The 22,944-nt window shown below is 45.7% G+C and overlaps 1 protein-coding gene across 2 annotated transcripts in view; it reads left to right on the forward strand.

Moving 5' to 3' along the window:
* ARHGAP39 (Rho GTPase activating protein 39) overlaps positions 1 to 22,944 on the forward strand; it is an 855,990-nt gene that overhangs the window by 543,616 nt on the left and 289,430 nt on the right. Inside the window, exon 5 of one of the 2 annotated variants that reach the window (XM_085604662.1) lies at positions 20,663 to 20,755. The exons of the other annotated variant lie outside the window; for it this stretch is intronic. Within the exon in view, the coding sequence (XP_085460788.1) occupies positions 20,663 to 20,755 (93 nt within the window). The remainder of the gene's footprint in view (positions 1 to 20,662; positions 20,756 to 22,944) is intronic. 2 annotated transcript variants of the gene reach the window in all.

The raw sequence follows: 22,944 nt of genomic DNA on the forward strand, positions 1-22,944 counted from the left end.
GGAGTGGGACTGATTGTTTTGGATTAGAGTGGGACAGATTCTTTTGAATTGGAGTGGGGCAGATTGGAGTGGTGCAGATTGTTTTGGATTGGAGCGCCAGGATACCCGTCGGGTGACAGCTGCGCTATACAAGAATTTCATACAATACAATACAATTGGAGTGGGGCAGATTGTTTTGGATTGGAGTGAGCAGATTGTTTTGGATTTGAGTGGGGCACATTGGTGTGGGTCACATTGGAGTGGGGAAGATTGGAGTGGATTAGAGTGGACTAGATTGGATTGGGGTTGGCTGGATTGGGATGAGGTGGATTGGATTGGAGTTGGGTAGATTGGATTGGGCTGGATTGGATTGATGTGGGGTGGACTGGATTGTGGTACATTGGAGTGTCGGTGGATTGGGTGAGGTGGATTTGATTGGATTGGGGTGGGGGGATTGGAGTGGAGGGATCTGGAGTGGGACAGATTGGAGTAGGGTGAATAAGGTGGGGCTGTCTCTTTTGGATTGGAGTGAGGCAGACTGGAGTGGGTTAGACTGGAGTAAGGCAGATTATAGTGGGGAAAATTGTTTTGAATTGGAGTGGGGCAAATTGTTTTTGATTGAAGTAGGACAGATTGTCTTGGATTGAAGTGGGGCATATTATTGTGGATTGAGTGGGGCAGATTGTTTGAATCGGAGTGGGGCAGATTGTTTTGGATTGGAGTGGGGCAGACAGGTGGGGTAATCTTTTTGGGATTGGGGCAGATTGGAGTGGGGAAGATTGTTTTAGATTGGAGTGGGGCAGATTGGAGTAGGGTAAATTGTTTTGGACTGTATTGGGGAAGGTTGGAGTGGAATGGATTGGAGTGGGACAGATTGTTTTGGACTGGAGTGGATTGGAGTGGACTGGATTGGAGTGGGATTGAATGGATGGGGATGAGGTGGATTGGATTGGGGTAGATTGGGTTAGGCTGGATTGGGGTGGATTGGATTGGTGTGGGGTGGATTGAATTGGAGTGTGGGGATTGTGGTGGATTGGAGAGTGGTGAATTGGGATGGAGTAGGTGGATTGGGGTGAGTTAGATTGGAGTGGGGCAAATTATAGTAGGGCACAGTAGAGTGGGCGGACTGTAGTGGGCAAATTGTTTTATATTTGAGTTGGGTGGGTTAAAGTGGGGCTGTCTGTTTTGAATTGGAGAGGGGCAGACTGGAGTGGGGAAGATTGGAGTAGGCAGATTGTTTTGGATTGGTGTGGGTGGATTGGACTAGGCAGATTGTTTTGGATTGGAGTGGGGCAAATTGTTTGGATTGAAGTGGGGCAAATTGTTTGGATTGAAGTGGGGTAGATTGTTTTGGATTGGAGTGGGGCAAATTGTTTGGACTGACGTGGGGCAGTTTTTGTATGGATTGAAGTAGGGCAGATTGTTTTTGATTGGAGAGGGGCAGATTGTTTGGATTGAAGTGGGGCAGATTGTTTGGATTGAAGTGGCGCAGATTGTTTTGGATTGGAGTGGGGCAGATTGTTTGGACTGACGTGGGGCAAATTGTTTGGATGGAAGTGAGGCACATTATTTTGGATTGGAGTGGGGCAGATTGTTTTGGATTGGAGTGGGGCAAACTGTTTTGGATTGGGGCAGATTGTTTTAGATTGGAGTGGGGCAGATTGGAATAGGGTATATTGTTTGGGATTGGTGTGGGATGGATCGGAGTGGGGAAGATTGTTTTGGAGTAGGGCAGATTGTTTTGGATTGGAGTGGGGCAGATTGAAATGAAGGAGACTGTTTTGGATTGGAGTGGGGCAGTTTGGAGTGAGCAAATTGGAGAGGGGCAGATTGTTTTGAATTGGAGTGGGGCAGGTTAGAGTGGGACGGGTTGGGAGGATTGGAGTGTAGAGGTTTGGAGTGGATTTGATTGGGGTGAGGGGTTTGGATTGGGGAAAGTGATGACTCTGGGCAATAGCTCCCTTAATTTCCACGACAGCCCCCAGCGCCTTGAGACCCATAGGGTGGGTAGTTTGTGCTTTACAAATACTGGATTTACGATTTTACGAAGCAATCATCATTTCAAGACTCCCTCACAAAATATGTACATACTTCTAGCTACATACTTCTAGCAGGGACAGGTATGCAAATCTACCAGGGGGCATTAGGTCATGTAGCAGGCTTTGGCGCTGTCCTTGATTTCACATAACAGTACCTTACATGAACTGATGTTTACAGGCATGATTTTTGTGGTAAAAAAGAAATTGAAAGTGCGATTGGATTAAAAGTTTGAGTGGTTGTTTGTGTTACACATAATATGGCTCACTGGCACCATTTATAAGTGTGCAAGCAACAATTCTGAAGTGTGAAAGTAATACCTGATGTTCTGGAAATACATTAAAACACCAATTGCAGTTATCATCCTGACAGTGTAGTCGGTTGTTGTTGTTAAAATGTACATTAGCGCTCCAAACTGTAACACGCAAGGATTTCTGGCATCGCGCCTGCAGGACTAACTATGCATTTCAAACATTTCTTTTGTTGTATTTATTGCTCGTTGCAATATATCATGAAAGTTGTCCAGTGGTTCCCTTTCTGCTAGAGTGCATAAGTGAAAGAAATGCAAAACTTACCCACACCACAGTTTTGAACAGGGTGTCATGTGGGGAAAGATTCAGTTCCATTTCCTGTGTGTCGGAAGATTCAGACAGGCTAACGGCAAAGAGAGAGTCTTTCTGTCCCTTTTTGGAATTGCCCGCTCTTTTTCTCTAGTCAGGTCAGACTCCCAGCACGCATGCAGAGACAATGCTGAGAGGGGTTAACTTTTCGTGCACGTGGTCTGTCGTGCCTCCGCCTCAGAGGTCATGCCCTGGACAAACCGCCCTCCTGCTTCTGCAGGCTGCTGTCAGCAACAACAACTGCTGTGTTTTCGAAGGGGCCTCATTGCAGAGGTTATTCTTCTTTAGTAAGGCTGCATTTCAAGGTTGAATATTTTCATTTTACATTGTATCAAATATGAAGAGTTGTAATAATACTGCAAGCTGCCTTGTCCGGAGTACTGTGCTGAGGGGCCCCCTGGAGCTTGGGGGCCCCCCGCACCGCGGGGGGCTGCGGGGGCCTATGTTACGCCCCTGGTAAGTTGCTGCTCCCCACCACCGAGTCTGAGGAAAGAGAGGCATATCGGAGTCAAAGTGTAGAGATGTTTTATCCTAGTTGTGGGAGGAAAGAACAGACCTCAAAAGAGGAAAAAGAAATGGGTTTGAAAGAGGCTTTGCCTTTGAGCCAAATGTAATGGATTCCATCGTAGAGTTGTTATTCTTTAATCAATGCTGCAAGGACCATAGCCAAACCGAGCTCTCGAGACCTTAAAATACAGGTCATGGGCACAGGACTAGCCCCCCACATAAGAAATGGGAATCCTGGCCGGCGAGGAGAATCGCAGTTTTTGATTCATATCACCAAGAAGAAACCCAAGATGTGGTAGTAGGTGAGGTCTTTGACCATAATTCCATGGTCCATGGTGCCCGAGCAGAATCCAGCATGACTAACGGGACCTCCTGACTCATCCGCCGTTCAAGAGGTGTCCGTGATGTTCCTTTGTCTTGTCCATGTCTTGGTTAAAATCCCTACTGAATTGTAGATGAACATTTTTTAAGATCCAAAAAAGTTGAACTGACTCTGCTAACAATTTTCCGAGATTTTAGCTGGGACAGGCTTGTTTATGTTGGGATGATAGTTGGACAAAATGTTTGACTCGAGATTAGCTTTCTTTTTCTTTTTTTAGAAGAGGAATAACCTGACCCTCTTTTAAAGGGACCATCAAGCACCAATATTTTTTTTGACCAACCATGCTTCACTAACAATCAGGAACAATAGGCATGCTAGAATGTTTCATTGATGATGTCAGTTGAGGTTTTCAGATCTTTTGTGACATCATTCACCGGATGGTCCCTGTAATGTAGGCTCTGCCACCCCCTCATTGACTGAAATGTCGCTAAGATGGCTGGCAATGGCCAAAGGCCGCAGGTTGTTTGTTTAAGTGGCCATGCTGCTGCCGCATCATACGGTAAACCCGTAGGTGCCAGACTAAAGAGCGAGGAAACAATGGCGGTTCCTGTTGTACAAAGAAGCCTACAGACAGAAGAAAGAGCAGCTAAGCCAGAACAAGTGGTGCTATCAGGACTGTGGGTACAGCGGCCCCTCTGAAACCCTCTCCTACACCTGGTTACAAGGATCTTCTATTCTGCTGGCTTGAGGTATAAGGAGAAGGAATTTACCATAGAAGCAGACCGTTTCTGTAAAGCACAGGCCCGACTAAAGACAAATGTGAATCCGCACACCATTGCCAGCCAGGGCAGATATCCAACTGTGAAATGAGCCGATACTGCTCCCCTCCCCCGTCCCTGTCATCAGTGATGACACACATTTTATTAGCTTACTAACATCAAAGTGTTCAAAAGAGCATCTGCAGTGGCTGGCAAACAGAAGCGTGTGCTCCAAAGTACGTCAGATGAGATATCGCACATCAGGAGACTGAGATTGTTTCCAGGCTTTACTGTGGGAGGGGCACGTGGAAGGGCCCATCTCCCATGAGAAAGAGAAAGCACGTAGAAGGGCCCATCTCCCATGAGAAAGATGTAGATTTGGGTGTCATTGGTGCCTCTAAATTGGAGCAGCATCTCTGGGTCATCGGGGTTATCTGGGCCTGAGTCTGATACCCTAATAAAAGACTACGCTAAAGATATGTTCCAGTTAATTCATTTTAAAAGAGGTAATGAAGGCCTGAAATATCGAGTAGTCCACATTCTTACCACAGAGGCTTCAGCAAGAGAAGTCCATGAGGACATTTAAGGAGGATAGGCCTGCACTGGTAATTTCTGCATCTGAGGGTGGGAGTCCCTTAGGTGCCGCCTTTTGCAGGACACTCAGAGCTTCAGGCCGTCTGAAGCTCATTAGGCATCACCAGCTCTGATTACAGGTGACTTTGTGAGCATGCCAGGGTGTGTGCCAGCATACCTAGATGGCGTGCACTACTCCTGGCAGCCACCTTGGGGCAGTATTGCAGGCAGCCAAGGTCTCCAGATGACAGGTAAGACTGAATCTGTGTAGTCCTCAAATGATCATTGCTTCAAGAATGTGGTATCTCTGGGCCCTTGTAACAATAGGAATCCAGGAGATCAAAAGAAGTTTGAAGAAGGAGTTTATTAAAAGATTACTCCACCCAGCGTACGGAGCATCCCCTCAGTGGAAAGCACGAACGGTGACTGAGAAGCATTGTTCAAACCTCCACGAAACAGATCCACCATGCATGAGCCACATATTCAAAACACAACAAGGTACATTACAATACATCGCGTGTTGCGCGTGAACAATTGGAATACAATAAAGCATCACGCGCTACTCGCTCGATGCACGGTTACCACTACAGCCCTGCTGGTCATGGTCCCTGGCACCAGGTCCTCATCATCAAACTACAGCTTTGCTTCACGTTAGCAAGGTCCCTATACAGGTCTGGACCCAGTAACTGGGGGTGCACCTGGAAATAAAGTGAAGGTTGGACCCCTGACACGAGACAGAACGTTCATATTTGACCCGTTGTCACAGCCTTGCCCAGCAACCCCCAGTCTTTGGCCCCATCAGCCATTACTGAGATGTTTTACACACAGTCAGCCTGATAAGAATGAATACATAGAGACTTGTGTTACTGGTATACCCTTTAGGATACAATCCTTGCACCAGAAGACCAATCAAAAGTCAGGGGCTTCTTTGGATCTCTCTAGGAGTCCACACTCCCACATGGCTCCACGTCCAGCTCAACCACAACCAGCACCATCCCCTTCTGAGCAGGCCAGAGCCATTCTGTAGTAATGAAGTCCGTGGCCGAAATGTAGTTTCAAGTAGATTTATTAAGTTGTAGTTACATGTTGTAAAGATCATGTAGAACAGCCCCACCAGGAGCAGCCTCCCTGCTGCTCAGCCCATCTTCAGCTGTCAGCACTCACACCAGGCACCCAAGCATTCCACTCATGTCAATCACACCAACATTCCACACAGACCACCACTCACACTGGCTGAGCAGCTAGGAACCAGGTACATAGGAACAGTGTAAACACAACAACAGGATATCACATATCTTCTCCCCTTAAAATTGAAATTCAAATAAAGAATACCAAAAGGAAACAACTATACACAACAATGTACAAAAGAAGGAAATAGTGTGGAACCCAGGGATGCAAGGTAAAACACCACATCACGAGAGGGAATGAAGACTAAACAAAGGAGAAAAGAAGAATGAAATTATCCCCCATCTTCCCCCTTTATTATTAAAAACAAATCTAAATGATACAAGAACGTTAAGCTCACAAGAACAAAGTGAGATAACCACATGAAAACGTGGAACATAAACTCATGAAAGAACCATGCACCGCAAAGCAAGGCAAAGCACTGTGAAGAAAAAACACACATGGGATACACGTACGCCCCAGAACTCGATCACTATGGGTGATAGAGTTCCTATGCCCATGTATAGACTACTCATGTAAGGAACAACAACGAAAACTGTGAAGATGGGACTGAAACCCAACGTGCCTCCCCTCATGTAAGGGAAAAACTTGCAAAAATGGGAATGTGACCCATAATGCAAACAGAGTAGATGGGACTAACACCCATTAAGTCATCCCTCCTGTAAGGGTAAAATGACTTATAAACTCCCTAACGTAAGAGTCAAATTGTAAAGGTCACATGACTTACTGCGTAAAAATGGGACTATAACCCATCACCTGTTTAAAAGGGAGATACACCCCTTAAGCCACCCCTCCCGGAAGGGTTCAGTGACTTACTGTGTGCAGCACAGGGTGACTTGCACAAGGTACATCAAACCAAAGAAAAAAATGAAGCACAGTGTGACTAATACACAATAAAACCACGTGCAGCACAGGGTGACTTACACACAATAAAACAACGTGCAGCACAGGGTGATTTACACACAATAAAACCACGTGCAGCACAGGGTGACTTATTCACATTAAGACAACGTGCAGCACAGAGTGACTTATTCACATTAAGACAACGTGCAGCACAGAGTGACTTACACACAATAAAAACTTTAAGGCCACACCCACGTAAGAGTGAGTACAGCATAGCCAAGAAATGAGTGAAGAGCTCCACCCACTATGGCACTGGAAACTACCTCATTTAAGGTATAACAGAAGCTTCAACAACAAGCATAAAAGGGAACATGCACACTTAGATGCAATGGAGAAAAACAGAAATGCCAACAAGTAAGAATGAGACTTGACAAGGTAACCACCACCCCGGTGAGTGAGCGAGCACCCGAAAGATACAAGTCTTGGCACACACTGTTGTTAGTCCTTCTAAATCAACGCTGTAAAGCAAGACTATCCAAAGTATACCGAAGTGTGCCACACTGAACTGGAATAAACTTTGACACCAGGCTGTAACAGAATTGAGAGACCCTCCCAAGAATGTCTCTTGGAACTCCTCACCAGTAACCAGCTTCTCTCAACAAGAATATCCCTAGAAACTCGCTCCCACACATGTATTCCCAAAGTGGTGAACAAGGGTGGCAGCGCAATAATACTACAGCAGCCGCCCACACCCTTGACTTACTAGACGGTTGGAGCGTTTCACATTCACCAGACTGCCAGATACCAGTCCTCAACAAACCACGAATGTATGGAGACACTGTCTGCTTCCACCTCCATCCGTTGATAATTGCCGGGAGAGTGGAAAATTACTTCCTGATGAGAACCGGAAGCACGTGACGCTACCGACGACTCCACACCTCAGTCAGGTGCTGGAAACATAACAAGGCGTCCACGGCTTACAGTTCCTCCTCTACAACCAGAACCAAACACCCACAGTAGAAAAAAAAAACAATGGCGGCATGCATGTATGAAATGCAACGGATGGCTCAGGGTGCTACCAAGCATGTAGAGAGTTGCCTCCAACCCCAAGATGGTGGCACGCATTGGTGACGCTCACCGGGTGGCTCAAGGCACGTCCATGGAGAGAAGCATCCAACATCACCTAGGAACTTCACGTCGTCACAGAATATCCTCCAGCTGCCCTGCGCGACTCCAAGCTCGAGGTAAGCTGCATGCGCATTAACCGGCTCGTGCCACAATTTTGAAAGTGGGCAGTGACGGTTCAACTGCCCAAGATCCATGGTCCATGGAAGTCATGTAAATTAAAAAAAAAAAAAATGACCACAAAGTTTGTCCAGCAGCTAATGGGCACCTCCATACTCCGGCTCAGAGTCCACTTTGATTATGTTGTCGTACTCAAACAGTGGCGAAATGTAAAAAGCAATTTAAAAAAAACATGCCATGAAGGTTGCAGGTAGAATCCAAACCATCAGTGGCTGACAAACTCTAAGCTTGTAGAATTCCAGATACACAAGAATATCAGCACACTGCGTTAAGCTGCCAAACTTATTTTCAAAGCACACTGAAACGCAGTTTGAGAGGCACAGCTGAATGTGTAGAGGTTGATGCAGCAAACAATTCTTGTTACTTTAAAGTCCAAAAGATGTGATGATGGTGAGCACAGCACACCTAGGCTGGGGCTGTCCGGTGTGAAGGACAGTGGAGGGGCTGCAAGGCGTGATGCTCCATTTTAACTTGTTTCTTGAGGATCTGGTTTCTTTTGTGTCAACACTTCCTCCTGGAAATGTACTTGCGCTGTCTGTGTGGTCATTTGTGAACCACTTCCTCCTGGAACTGTACTGTGTGCTGCCTGCGCCTGTCGTTACTGTAGGTTCCTTCCGCATTGAAGACTTATTTGACATGTCACCATTAACTTCCTTAAGACCACATGTAGAGCATCAGTCTCCAGATCGTCGCCAAAAATGTGTAGTAATGAAGTCCGTGGCCTAGATTTAGTTTCAAGGAGATTTATTAAGTTGTAGTTACATGTTGTAAAGATTATGTAGAACAGCCCCACCAGGAGCAGCCGCCCTGCTGCTCAGCCCATCTTCAGCTGTCAGCACTCACACCAGGCACCCAAGCATTCCACACATGTCTGTCACAGCAACATTCCACACAGAACACTCACACTGGCTGAGCAGCTAGGAACCAGGTACATAGGAACAATGTAAACACAACAACATGATATCACACATTCCCTGCAGGGAGGGCTGTGCAGACTGCCCCAGTCTTGGCTATTCCTACTGTAACACAATATTTACTGAAACACTCCCCCCCCTTACAGTGCGAGTAACAAGCTCTTCGTAGAAAAGCTTATCGGCGTGCCCAAAGTAGAGTTTAATGTTGTTAGATACAGCCAACAGACTGACACAGAGGATCTTCAGCAGACAGACCGACACAGAAGATCCTTAGCAGACAGATCGACACAGAGGATCTTCAGCAGACAGATCGACACAGAGGATCTTCAGCAGACAGACCGACGCAGAGCATCTTTAGCAGACAGACCGACGCAGACGATCTTCAGCAGACAGACCGACGCAGAGGATCCTCAGCAGACAGACCGACGCAGAGGATCCTCAGCAGACAGACCGACACAGAAGATCTTCAGCAGACAGACCGACACAGAGGATCTTCAGCAGACAGATCGACACAGAGGATCTTCAGCAGACAGATCGACACAGAGGATCTTCGGCAGACTGACCGACGCAGAGCATCTTTAGCAGACAGACCGACGCAGACGATCTTCAGCAGACAGACCGACGCAGAGGATCCTCAGCAGACAGACCGACGCAGAAGATCTTCAGCAGACAGATCGACACAGAGGATCTTCGGCAGACTGACCGACACAGAGGATCTTCAGCAGACAGATCGACACAGAGGATCTTCGGCAGACTGACCGACGCAGAGCATCTTTAGCAGACAGACCGACGCAGACGATCTTCAGCAGACAGACCGACGCAGAGGATCCTCAGCAGACAGACCGACGCAGAGGATCCTCAGCAGACAGACCGACGCAGAGGATCCTCAGCAGACAGACCGACGCAGAAGATCTTCAGCAGACAGACCGACACAGAGGATCTTCAGCAGACAGATCAACACAGAGGATCTTCAGCAGACAGATCGACACAGAGGATCTTCAGCAGACAGATCGACACAGAGGATCTTCAGCAGACAGATCGACACAGAGGATCTTCAGCAGACAGACCGACACAGAGGATCCTCAGCAGACAGACCGACACAGAGGATCCTCAGCAGACCGATTGACACAGAGGATCTTCAGCAGACAGACTGACACAGAGGATCTTCAGCAGACAGACCGACACAGAGGATCTTCAGCAGACAGACCGACACAGAGGATCTCAGCAGACAGACTGACACAGAGGATCTTAGAAACTAATGCTCAACCCTTTCCAGAAGGGATCACGTTTTCAGACATTGAGGTTCCCATCCTGCAGGTCTTTGTGATTCATAACCATCCAGCTGTGATCCAGCAGTCCACAGGGACCCAGTGCAGATGGCAGGAAGCGTGGGAGGTCTGAGCAGAGCCCTCTTTATGAGCAGTTACCAGGAAGAGCTTCAGTCCTCAGCATCACCCAGTCCATTAGGGGCTATTTTGGAGAAAGTTCAAGAAGCTCAAAAATATAGAAAATGCTGCCTGGGGAGATAAAGTGTATTCTTGTTATCACCAGTTGCCTATATTTAAAGGTACAAGTCCAAAGTTTACGATTGATGGCTTAATGTTGGGCTGGTTCAATGTATATAGATTCACTTGCATAATATTGGTTGTAGCACATCCTCCTAACTTCCCATAGGCTCTGATTGTAGCCTCATAAAGTGGAGTGATTAGCGCTCAGGTCAATGAGGAGACCATCAGGTGATGATGTCACGCCCTCCCGGTTTTAAACCCGGTCCTCCCACGACCCAAGCTACCCTGGCGTCCTACCTGAAGGTGGCAGCACGGACCCAGGTGACCGCACAGCTGCAGGCCCGGCTCCTGGGTTATAACCATTCAACCGCTGATCTATTCCGTTTATTTGAGATAATTAAAATAGAGTTGGGGACTTGTGACTTCTCATGAGGCCTGTACCCTCTCTTCTTGCACAGTAAAAACCCTTCGCAACACCTGCACGTAGAACTGTAATCTAAGACTCCTTGTAGGTGGTAGAGGGCAGCAGGGAAAGCGGTAGAAGACCGGTTTTATGAATATGGAAGGAACGCGAATTGTACGATTCGCTGTGACTGAGCTGAATCTACCCCTTGGTTCCTTCTTGTGATTGTAGACAATCACGGAACCCTTTATGCATCTTCCTGGCAGCGGAGGATGACGGGGATTGCTACCGCGCTTCCCACGTATGGCCTCCCCCGCTCCCAGCTCCAGCCGAGAGTCACACATTGAGGGATTCTCCATATCTGAAGCAATAAAGGAGTAGCTACGAGGGTGGGGGGGGGGGGGGATTTAAGTGTCTGTACATTGCGGGGTTGTAGCTTTTCTTTTCAACAGGAGCTGTCATTCCCGCCTCTTCAGCGCGTTTTCTATAGAAAATTGTGACATCTTTTCCAGAGAGTTATTTGTTTATTTTATTTAGTATTTTTTTTTGTTTTTTACTTTTTCAGTTTTCTTTGCTTTTCCCTTTCTTGGGTGAACAGGCAGCGTAGCACCCACCTGATGCTCGTCCTGATGTTCTCATAGATCCGGGGTATTAACGACATACATGCACCCAGGAGTAGTCTTACGTTCTGAATTGTAGGTTCTATGGTTCTACCGCCATGAGGAAAAAAAACTCCTGCATAGACTTAAGTCCAGGCTCTGAGGGCTTCATCAAATGCAAGTACTTCTCCCTTTGAAACATTGAGAAGATCACTGGGGAACTCTGTAATATTCTTTACGTTGCTTCACCGGCTCTTGTCAGCATCTAGTAAATCCTGCACGAGTCACTCAAGAAGCTGGACCCTCAGTGAACCCCACATTGAAGGCGAGAGTCAGCAGGCAGGGAACAGGGGTTTCATGTAAAGTGCATGAGTGCGGTTTTTCAAGAGGTTTAAGCTTTACGTAGAGTGACCAGACTCGGTCCTGGCTGCTCTCAGATCTTGCTTCTGAGGCTGAATGTTCTCCACTGTGGTGCTCCCAAGATAAAACCAGGTGTCAACTACACAATGAGGGTTGGACAACTTTAATATATTGTCATGCATGGAATAGGTTCGGATTGTCTAAATTCTGATTCTGAGAGTTTGGTTTTGTCTGTGTCCTCAGCACTTGGACATCTTGCCTCTCATATGTAGGTAGATGATTTGTAGAAAAGTGAAATGCATGTGGACCTGAGGATTTGGGCATTAGGTGTTTGGGGTTTTATGCATCCTTTTTCTGTGTTGTCTTTTTTTCTTCTCTCTGTTTTTTTTCTTAGATTTGTGGCCCTCTTGCCTTACTTCACCCCTGGTGCTTATTTTTGTCTTCTTCTCTCTTCTAGGCAATTTGTAGACCAACTCTCAGAAGTGGTTTAAAGGGATAAAAAACAGTTTGGGTCATTATCAAAACCTACAGTCTTTCAAAACTGTAATGATTACCTCGTGGCCAGTTCTATTAAGTCCCACCAAACAACCCCAAAAAGACCCACAGACATCATTCATACCATAGAAGGCCCATCCAACAGCCATAGAGGGCCAGTTTCTGCTGGTAAAACTGTTAATGTAAAGTAAAAAATTAAGACACCCCACTTTTCTTGAATAATAATGGACCGTGATGATGAAAAACTGTTCCCCAACGCCAAAAATGACTGATAGGCGAGTTGAAACTCTTCTAGTACTTACTACGGTCTAATACAGTGAATTAGTCTGTGGGTGCCGACTGCACAGCCGCTGTTTGTTGACTTCTTCAAACAAAGGTCCATTAGAAATTCAACTCCCGATGATGGATGTTTCATAAGCTGAAGCTTTCCTCTAAGGTGAGAGATACCTGATTTATTGTGACATAATTTAATTGGACTCCGAAGAAACTCAGCCTGCAGATGGTACAGAACCAGGCAGCTGGAATGTTGTCCAACTCTAAGGAAACCAGCCATGGAAGCGATCCACTGGCTGCCGGTGGATTCAAGGGTCAAAATTAAAGTTCAATGCACCATACATAAGACCTGATGGAGCATAGAGCTAGGGTAGGAGCTGAAAATGTCAGCCTTGACATGCTGATCAACCACACCTGATTGACGAACATTGCTTCCAGCAGCTAAAACACCGAGACGGGTCTCTGGGAGCCAGAGCCCCTAATATGTGAAGTCAAACTGCACACCCATCAAAATATTCAGACACTTGATCTGTTCACACTGCTTTCAACTAACCCCTCCAAGGTCAGAGAGTGACCGAGGAAGGACTCATAAAGGCGCCCACGTCACATCCCGATGGATTCCGGCTCGCCGACTGTCAGGCCGGACACTCCAGAGTGCTTAGTTACTGGGGCCACCAGGTTCTCTCAATGAGACTAAGGTCGGGGTCTCAGAATTTGTTTCTTTTTTATATACATTTTTTGATTGATAATGCAGTTAAGAACAAAAAACAATACACTGCTGTACACTGGCAGTTTGTACATAGCAATTTCTCCTCAAAGTCAGTCATTCCCTGTGTCCCCTCCCGCCCTTCGCATCATGAATTTCAACCCCCAAGGCAGATTTATTAGGGATCGATACATCGGAGCCAATGTAGGTGGGAAGCGTGCAAGGATTGCCCCTGTATTCATTCCATTTCCCCTAGATTTGGGGTCACAGTGGTTGAGCTGCACCCCTCCCACTCTTTCTCTGGATCAATGTGGGAAAGTTGCTTAGTGCAGTAGCTGTGTGAGGTACAGCACCACACAATGATCAGAGTTGGAATAAAGTATGCATTTCCAGCCAAAGTTGTGTGGAACACGCCACTTTTAATAATGTCTTATGACGTATAAAATAAATTTACCGTATGAACAGCATTGGAAATGGTGTAAATTCACAAAACACACACAATACAAGCAGCTGGAGGGAACCTGGCTTTAAATCAAGGAATCTAAAAATCTTCAGTGAGAAAGGTAATCTTAGGAAGCAACTGGAAATGTAAAATGATAAATGGTAATCTCAAATGAAATATAATTCCAAACGAAAGACGGTAATCTCCATGGCAACGCGCTGTGTGCAGTTTGCAGAGTTCTCTTCTTCCCAAAGCACAGACAACACCTAGAGCGGGAAGAGACCGCACGAGCGCCAGGTTTGCAAAGATTAAAGTCAGCGAAAAGCAAACTGGCGCCGCAGCTAAATGGAATATTTCCAATTTTTCGTCAACACGGGTCATTCTGTACCTCTTTGATATTGACTCAAGTTCACGAGCTTAAAGGTTTGTGATCATGTAAATAACGCAGTGTGAAGCAGACACAACAGTAGCTGCTGTGCGGGGGCAAAGTTGCCTTTAAAGAAGTGGACAGTTTTCGTGATAACTTTATGGACGCCATGGAGACACAGCAGACTTGAGGATGGACACCTGGCAGCAGACCCAGGGACTCATGGGCTCAGAGCAGGCCACGGATGTCTGGATCCTACAGCCTGGCCCTGGGCCGAAGCGCTCAGCAGGACGCGGGTGCAGCAAACAGAACAAAAGCTGGTGCATGGAGGGATGTACTCATCACAGCCGCCACTATCTGACCTGATCTCCCAGGAAGCACACCCCTGCCTCAGGTGTGTTCCTGATGCGCTTAGAGGATGTGTTCAGACACTCGCCACTATTGGGGTCAGTTCTGCTGTAGGGCATCACCAGGTAATAGCCTCAAAACTGGGTAGTTGGGTAGATGCCCTCTGCCAAGCACTGGCCAGCACATCCACACAGCTCACACTTCCAGCCAGACTGCCTGGGTACCAGTTTCCTCCTCAGAGATGAGTCCGGGATACGCCAGCCCCTCGCTGTGCAAGGTAGAGCCTACGCACAGTGGGGCAGGGAGGAGGATGCGATGGGTTGGTCCTCTGTAAGCAGCATCCTTCCTCCCTCTTGCAAACACAGGTCTTGCTCTGAAGGAGGCGCCCCAAACAGTTATGGGTAACCCTAAGGGAAGGTGCAGTTTGAGTCTTTGTTTTAATGTTTAAAAATCTCAAGGACTCAAAGTATTCACACGAATGTTCGTAAAGGATTAAGCCTGGGGTGAGGTGCGTAATGTTTGTGAACACTACGTTTATTAAAAAAAAAATAAGCTAACATAGCGGGACCCCATGTGCCCCAATCTCTGGACCTTACATCGGGGTGTTGGTAGGCGGCTCCCCAGGGATCGCACAGAGGGATATAAGGGGGGCTGCCCGCTTGAGGCTCCATGCAGGGGGGTGGGGTTCCATTCTCTGGTAACCTCGAGGCCCCCAGAGCTGGGGAGTCACTAGTAACCAACATACTCTGCCAAAAGGCAAAAACACATTGGAACACCAGGGAGGCTAGAATAAATGTCGGCAATGGCACATCTACTGTCGGTCAAGGAATTTCATCCGCACACCTATGATCTCGTCGTTGCATCATTCGTGCTTCACTCTACAGTGTTTTTTTTTACTGTATTTTTTTTTTTTTATCATGTTCTAGACTTTCCTCATACAGGTCTTTCGTGCTCTTTGCTCTTTTCCCTACATCCGTGATTGTTTTTTTTTTCTATTTTCCCCTCATTTCATCTCCCAAGTTTTCTTTGTATCTGTCTGTGCTCATGACACGACAACTTAAAGGGTTTAGTACTGGCCAGGCACTTGATACACACGTTCACCTTAAAATCTAAAGGTTTACTTCATGCACACATATAATGGAGTTTTGGAAAAACTGATTTCGTCTTTATAAAAATGTATCCGCTAGTTACAAAAGTTTTTTTTTTTTCTAGTGTTGTGGTTGGCAGTCTTGGTGATGAAATAACAGCATACTCGTATTATATTATGTTTATATCGGGAAGAGTGGTCAGACAATAGACCATGTTCCTTGTAAAGTGAAAGACTCCTTTCTTGATTCACAAGGATCCCCACCCCCTCTCCAGGCCCCAGGCCCACCTTCCTGTGAGTTGCGTGGATGTTGCACAATGACTTGTGAGACCAACACACCAAGCCTTTTGTTCCTAAGAGGTTGAAGTCATTTGTAAAAGCAAAAAGAGGCAGCATTGAAGTTCCCTTGATGACATCACCCCCTGCCCCTCCTCTGTTCCCGTTTTCATATTTCCATCTGTTTTTAGGCCGCTACTGTGGGCCGCACAAGCACAATGCGCCTGTTCTTATTTGACCTTTGGCACAAAAGAGGTCCAGAGAGGCTAGCAGCGCTGCCTGGGCATCGCCAGGGTACAGTAGGGCCTCTGTGGGCTACTGCTGACCCCTGCTAGTTCGGTAGCAAAGCAATGGCTTCCAAGAACCGCTCGCATATGTGTAGACCGCTCTCTCTGCGAACACACAAGCGGGTGCATGCAGTAATCCAATTCATTAGACACATTGTCTCCATGTGAGGGGGAGGCAGGGCTTGTTGTTTTATACAATGACTCTGAATGTATGGGAATGAAAGGAGCCACATGAAGGAGGAACCACTGGCCAATTTTAGTAGGCTGTAAAGCAAACCTGGTGGGCAGGAGCAGGCAGGTCAGAAGTTAAATATTTTGCGGGGCCCTTTTAGGTGACCCATCCAAGTTGCATCACCCAATTTTAGATAAGTCCACTGAGGGAAGGGAAAACGCTATATTTGGTGCTAGCTAGTGGCTTTGCAGCGTTAGCTGTCTGTCAAGTGAATAGGACAAGCTTATTTCTTATTATGCAAATACATGCAATATTAGGAGCGCGGGTCCACCAATAACTACGGGGCTAGGAGCAAAGAGCCATGGCTCCCCTCTACTATTGACACATATGGACAGGAGGCATGGTAGTATATTACACAGTTTAATACCCTCATTATTTAACTCTGAAGTCCTTCTCTACTGCCCTTCCAATCGCTTGTGACCTCTTCTGCAAAAGAAGCGAGAGCGAGCACCATTTCTAAAAATACACTGTCCTTTAAAAGTTTTAAGTAAGGATAGCGGTCTTTGTAGGAGCAGCTGTTTTCTGCAGGTATTTTTCGGAGGCTGACCACTTGCTTGGGGAACAGCCATGTTGTTGATTACTGTCCAATCTGAGTTGAACTTCGCTTGGATCTATCATACACCATCTCACTCACGTATAACAGGAAATGACTGGACAAGGCTTGAAAGCAGTCACTTAGTATTGGCCAAGACTCCTCTGAAGGACTCATCTTGATGGCCCTTCAACCATCAGTGGTCCATAAATAAAGCAAATTGTTCTTCACCTTTGGTAGCGATGCCATCCTCACTGAACAAAGGAAGTTGTTCACGGTGGAATTGGTGAAGGATGAACACACGGTACAGAAGCCTGCATTTTTCCCACAGTGACCATGTTTTAACACTTTGTGTTGTGTTTTATTTCTAATACTTTAAATGAGCAACTCTAGAGGCTGATTATTGGTTTATGGATCAAATAATCAGATACTCTTGAATTATAATCATTGCCGAAAACAAAGCCAAACATTCCTTCAGATTTGTACCACTGAGCCCTTATTTTGTTTTGGGATGGCCGACGTTCTAAAAAATAAAAAATACCTGCATCACATGGTACACATTAATCCACTAGGGTTAGATTGGTGCGTTGTATGGCATTACTAAGCGAATTATGCAATAGAAGGTTCCTGACATATTACACACACTTAGTAATAACGCCCTGCAGGTGAGATTTATGCTTTATGTAACAGGACTATGAAATTGTGAATTTGGCAGAGCAAAAACTATGCACATTTTTATAACCAATATATTATATAGCATAGTTTATTAGCCAGATAACCAATATTTGCTCTGACAATGCCATGCTAGCCTTCTGGGGAGAGATGGATTTGGAAATTCCATTACAACGTGTGTGTTTAGGACTTCTGAGATGCCTGTCCATCAAGAAAGAATCGGATTGTAGTTTGAGTTTGAGTCTTCACACTCTATTTCACCTTTGCTTGAAATGCTTATGTTTTGCAAAACGGCGGCCACCACGATTAAGGCTTGCATCGGATCTCCTGCATGCTGTTTCGCAAATAAAAACACTGCACCAGACTTTGTGTATGTGTGTCCTACCACCAAGCATCCATCAACAAACACAACCAGAGAATAGTGAGAGGAATCCAGAGGTAAGAGCTAACATAAAAATGTCATTTTCTATTTTAATTAGCCTAAAACTTCCAGAGCACCATGTGCTTTCTTCATGTACGTTTAGCTGCTTTGGAGTAAGAGGCGCTTGTACTGATCTCCTAGCGTGTGTAATACTCCAGAGGGAAGGGTCCAACCTTGTCCGCCACTCCAATAGTACTCTGTAGCAGGGGCAGCTCATTAGTGGTGTAGTAACAACCCCTTTGGTGATGGACAAAGCACTTGTCGCTCTGCACCGACACATCACAGTCTCTCACTCTGATGCCTTAGACCCTCTCAAGTAGGGTGCTCTATGCTGGTCTATTTAGTCAGGGTGTTGGATTTCATCATTTAATGTCTAGTCTCTTGCTCTCCAAAGCTCCAATCCTTCATCCCTCTGTTTGGACCAGTATCCCAATGTGGGGAAGCCAGCGCGCCGCCACACTCTCAAATAGTAACTTGAGGACCGTGTCAACAGGACGCCATCTTACCATACTTTCAACCCTAATAACGGTTCACTGCCTCAAACAAAGCTGCCCTGAAACACCTAATTTCAGTGGTTGGTAAAATCCTAGGCCTGAAAGAATGATGACCTGTTGAAATGACATCCCATTGTTACCATGGTTACCATACTACTCCCTCCCCCTTTAGGAAGCATGCTATGAGCGGGTTACACCTTTCTGCCATTTTGTTGTTGTTGTATTACATTTCTGTTTGCATGCTTCTCATGTCATGTTGTGTTGTTTTTGGTGCCCTGTTTTCAAATCATGTGTTGTGATCTATGTACACCTCCCAAAATGTGCATTACTTTTTTGTCGAAATTTCGGTTGCATCCTGAACAGAGATACATTTTACTTTTTGTAATTCACGGTTGTACCCCCAGATTGCCATGCAAAAGCTAGGAAATGTAAGTATTTGTATCAACCTCCGTGATCTCCTTATTAAAGACGATGGGAGTAAGTGGGTGAAGGAGCTTGAGGGCTACGCCCCCCGTCCCAGCTTAATGACTCCCTGTGCGGAGCAATCAGCATTTTTCTTTCACCTATATATATTTTTTAAATCACTCCTGGTTTTATCTGCATTTTTAATAGCCTCCAAATCCAGTCTAAGCTTGACCATCCTTTCTGTTTGTTGTCAGACTGGGCTGTCTCTTTTCAGCATATCTCTGCATTGCCAGACTGCTACACCTCTTTTCTCCATCCTTTCTCTGTGTCCCAGCCTGTTGCTACCCCTTTCATCATCCTTTCTCTGTGTGGCAAGACTGCCTTGCCCTTTCCTGATCGTGTGTGTTGCCACCCTTTGGTGTTTTTTTTTTAACAACCCATTATTTATGCTACTAGACAACTTTGTCCACTTCAACCGCCCTTTCTTCATTGTTCAACCATCAGGCGAACTTGGACTACACACTGCCCACTTCTGCTCTTTTTACTTCTTTCTGCCAGGCTGTTCCGCTGCCACTCTCTTCATTGCCAGACTGTTCCGCTGCCACTCGCGTCATTGCCAGACTGTCCTGCTGCCACTCTCTTCATTGCCAGACTGTCCCGCTGCCACTCTCTTCATTGCCAGACTATCCCGCTGCCACTCTCTTCATTGCCAGACTGTCCTGCTGCCACTCTCTTCATTGCCAGACTATTCCGCTGCCACTCTCTTCATTGCCAGACTGTCCCGCTGCCACTCTCTTCATTGCCAGACTGTCCCGCTGCCACTCTCTTCATTGCCAGACTGTCCCGCTGCCACTCTCTTCATTGCCAGTCGGCTGTTTTCACTTGAACCATTCTTTAACTGGCAGATTACAATGCGCACTTTTGCCTTCCTTTTCCTGTGCTGTCTAAGAAGGCGGTGCACACTTTTTCTAATAGGTGGCCCCTATGTCCAGTTGTGCAGCTGAGCTCCTACTCTGCTCCCTTCAAATACTTAACCCCCATATTCCATGTTGCTGTCACTCATGTTGAAAGCTCTTTCCTGCATGCTTCTCCCTATCAAACTCCTTCCTTCCCTACGCTCAGTCTTTTCTTGCATCTGTGCTTATCACCCCACCACGAGTTTTGCTTTCCCTCGTGTGCTGCTTTCCCCGCCTCCACCTCACTCGCTATTGCCCTCCACCCACTCCTCCATTGCCCCCATGCCCACCAACTTTAAAAAAAATATTTATTTGTATTAGGGTAGTAGGACCAGGCAGCAATTTGTTGCCAGCCCCTCTGCCTTTAAAGAAATTCTTCCGAACTACTGTGTTATGTTTTTTGCGGGACCTATTTGCCTTTTTTCCGACTTGTTTTGATTTTGTCATGGTCCTTTGGCCTCTCTGTTCTTCCACCGGCCAGACTACTTTGCACTTTTCGGTCATTCCTTCTCTTGGTTGCCAGCTGGCTGTCCCCTCTTCGTCCATCTCATCTTTGTTTGGTGCAACTCTTCGCCTCCTTTAACCATTCTCTCTCTCTGTGTCCAACTTGCATTGCCCCTTGGACCGCCCTTCCCTGGGTTTGCATTTCCCCCTTTCACTCCAGCATGGTTTGAGAACAGGGCACTCATGCTTCAACCATTATGATTTCTGTTTTTGTTATGTTCATTTGTGTTCATCGTTTTGTTTGTTCCCCAGCGACTCAGCACATAAAGCAGCTCCTGGAGAAGGACAATAAGAAGAAATCCAAGCTGAGGAAGAAACCCAAGCCCTATATCGAAGAGAATGATGGTAGGGGTGCCATAACCGCTACTCCTTAGTCACTCTAGTACAACCGTCCTGTCTTCCGACTCTCGCTTCTCTCTTAACTGACTACTGACTACTGACCTCCTAAGTCCTAGTAAAACTCTCTGTCTTCAGCTCTTACTTCTCTCTTAGCTGCTAACGCCCTCGGCCGAATACGGAAACGTGTAAGCATAGTCAAAGCCGCGTTGACTCCATAGTCTCTGTAGTGCAATCTCTCCTCTTTAGGCTCCAACTTCTCTCTTACCTCACCTAACTTCTCACAGCGTTTACTAAAACACATTGCTTCTCTAAAAACAGAAAGAACTGAATCACTTCCTTGTGATCCCAACTAATGACCTTAACTTGCATGACTGAAGCAAACATTTCTAGACACCAAAGTATGAAAATTAAATTTTCTCAGAAGATTCACAGATTTGTAGATTTCCAAGTGATGGTTTTAACTTGTTTTTCCCCTTGTACTCTTAGCAGTTTAAGGTCGATTTTCTTGCTGTTCTGCTGAAAGTCAGTGTTTATTCTGCAATGTTTCTAGATCTAGACAATTGATACCTTGTTGAATTGTTGGGGTTCGGTCTGTGCTGGTTCTAGACGTATCAGGTTTAGTCCATGGAAGATGAGCTTTGGGGACAGTTTGAGGCATTGTTGAGATTGAAGTGAAATAGTCTTTGTTGGCACATAGGCCGCTCTGGGGTGTCGGCGCTATCTCTCAGATAGTCTACAACAGAGTCATCGCGCCTATGCGGGACTGTGACAGTGTTGTTCCCAAGCATAGACCAGGCAACGTGTCCCCAAAGATAGGATTCAAAACAGCATTTCAAAACACAATCCATAAACATGGACTGACTCAAAAAGGGAGTTCAAGATCAGTAAATTAAAAAGAACTATGAAGGTTTAATAAAATATTAAAATGGAATACAAAAGGCAAAGATACAGTCAGTTTAAATAAGGCGCGGCAATGAGCAGAATCTGAAAAACAGACTAAACCCTGAATGTGCAGCAAATCGATAAAGAATCGGCTACCTCCCTAGAAGAGACCCAGAGATTTGTCTCGCCTCCAAATTAAGGGCCTTTTGTAATAGTTTTCACCGTAGAAAGAAATTGAATTTGCACAGTGAGCATCGGGAGTGAGCAAATGTAACAATACACTGACAAATCGTAGCACAGTACAATAAAACTTTGTATGATACCTCCATCTTAGCGCTATCCGCCTAACTGCGTTATATATTCACAGTGACCTAATATCATCAAATGTGTTTAGCACAAACGTGGTTACAAAACAATGCGAAGGTTCATAGACAAGCTCCCTATAGTGAGTGAACAGGAAAGGCCTTGAAAAAGTAACTAAAGGCTTCCTTCGGAATTTCTTTGAGAACAGCATGTCTTTACCACACATCAATGCACATTGTTCTATGTGCAGTGTCGATGAAAAACTATGAACACATGATTCATACGGATGCGCCTAAAGACAAGATGGAGTTGAGGCCTAATTGAGGCCTTGTTTGGTACAGGCTAGAAAACATATTTCTGCATATCACAGCATTATTGTATCAATTGCAAATGACTCATATTAATAAGTACATATAATTGTAATAAAAAAATAAGTTAATTGTAGCTGGTGTTATAGTTTGCGACATTGGATGAGGTTGGTGACTGTCTACAGTATGATTCCGTTATCTAGCGTTTCTGTTTCAGGACTCTGAGGCTTTCATTGAACTAGTCTCCATGTCTGTACTGATAGTAAGAAGCATCTATTTGAGAATGTAGTATATCTTCTTTGGAAATGAGATCAGAGTTCTTTCTTTAGGGGGTTTATCCAGCTTAGGGGAACTTCTGATGTTGCTTGCTGTTGAGAAGGAGGTCATTGTGACGAGGATGTCCTTGGTGCTTTGTTTATGGAAGAGCTGTGTGGTCTAGAGGTTTGATCACCAACATCTGTTATAAAATCAGGTAGATGGTGTGTCTGGGTGTGAGTGGCATCTTTGAACATTTGTGGTGGCCTTGTGGCTTTGAGTTCTTTGGCGCAGGTTGAGGCTAGGGAATCCAGGATAACCTATCTGACTGTAAAGCATCTTTGGGAGATTCTGTCAACTTGATTATGTCAATTGAAAGTGTCACTACCTTTAAATTGTTACATTTGGTGAAGATTAGCTTGCAGACATAAAGGATAAAAAATCTGT

Source organism: Triturus cristatus, chromosome 5_1 (assembly GCF_964204655.1).
Source record: "Triturus cristatus chromosome 5_1, aTriCri1.1, whole genome shotgun sequence".
NCBI lineage: Eukaryota > Metazoa > Chordata > Amphibia > Caudata > Salamandridae > Triturus > Triturus cristatus.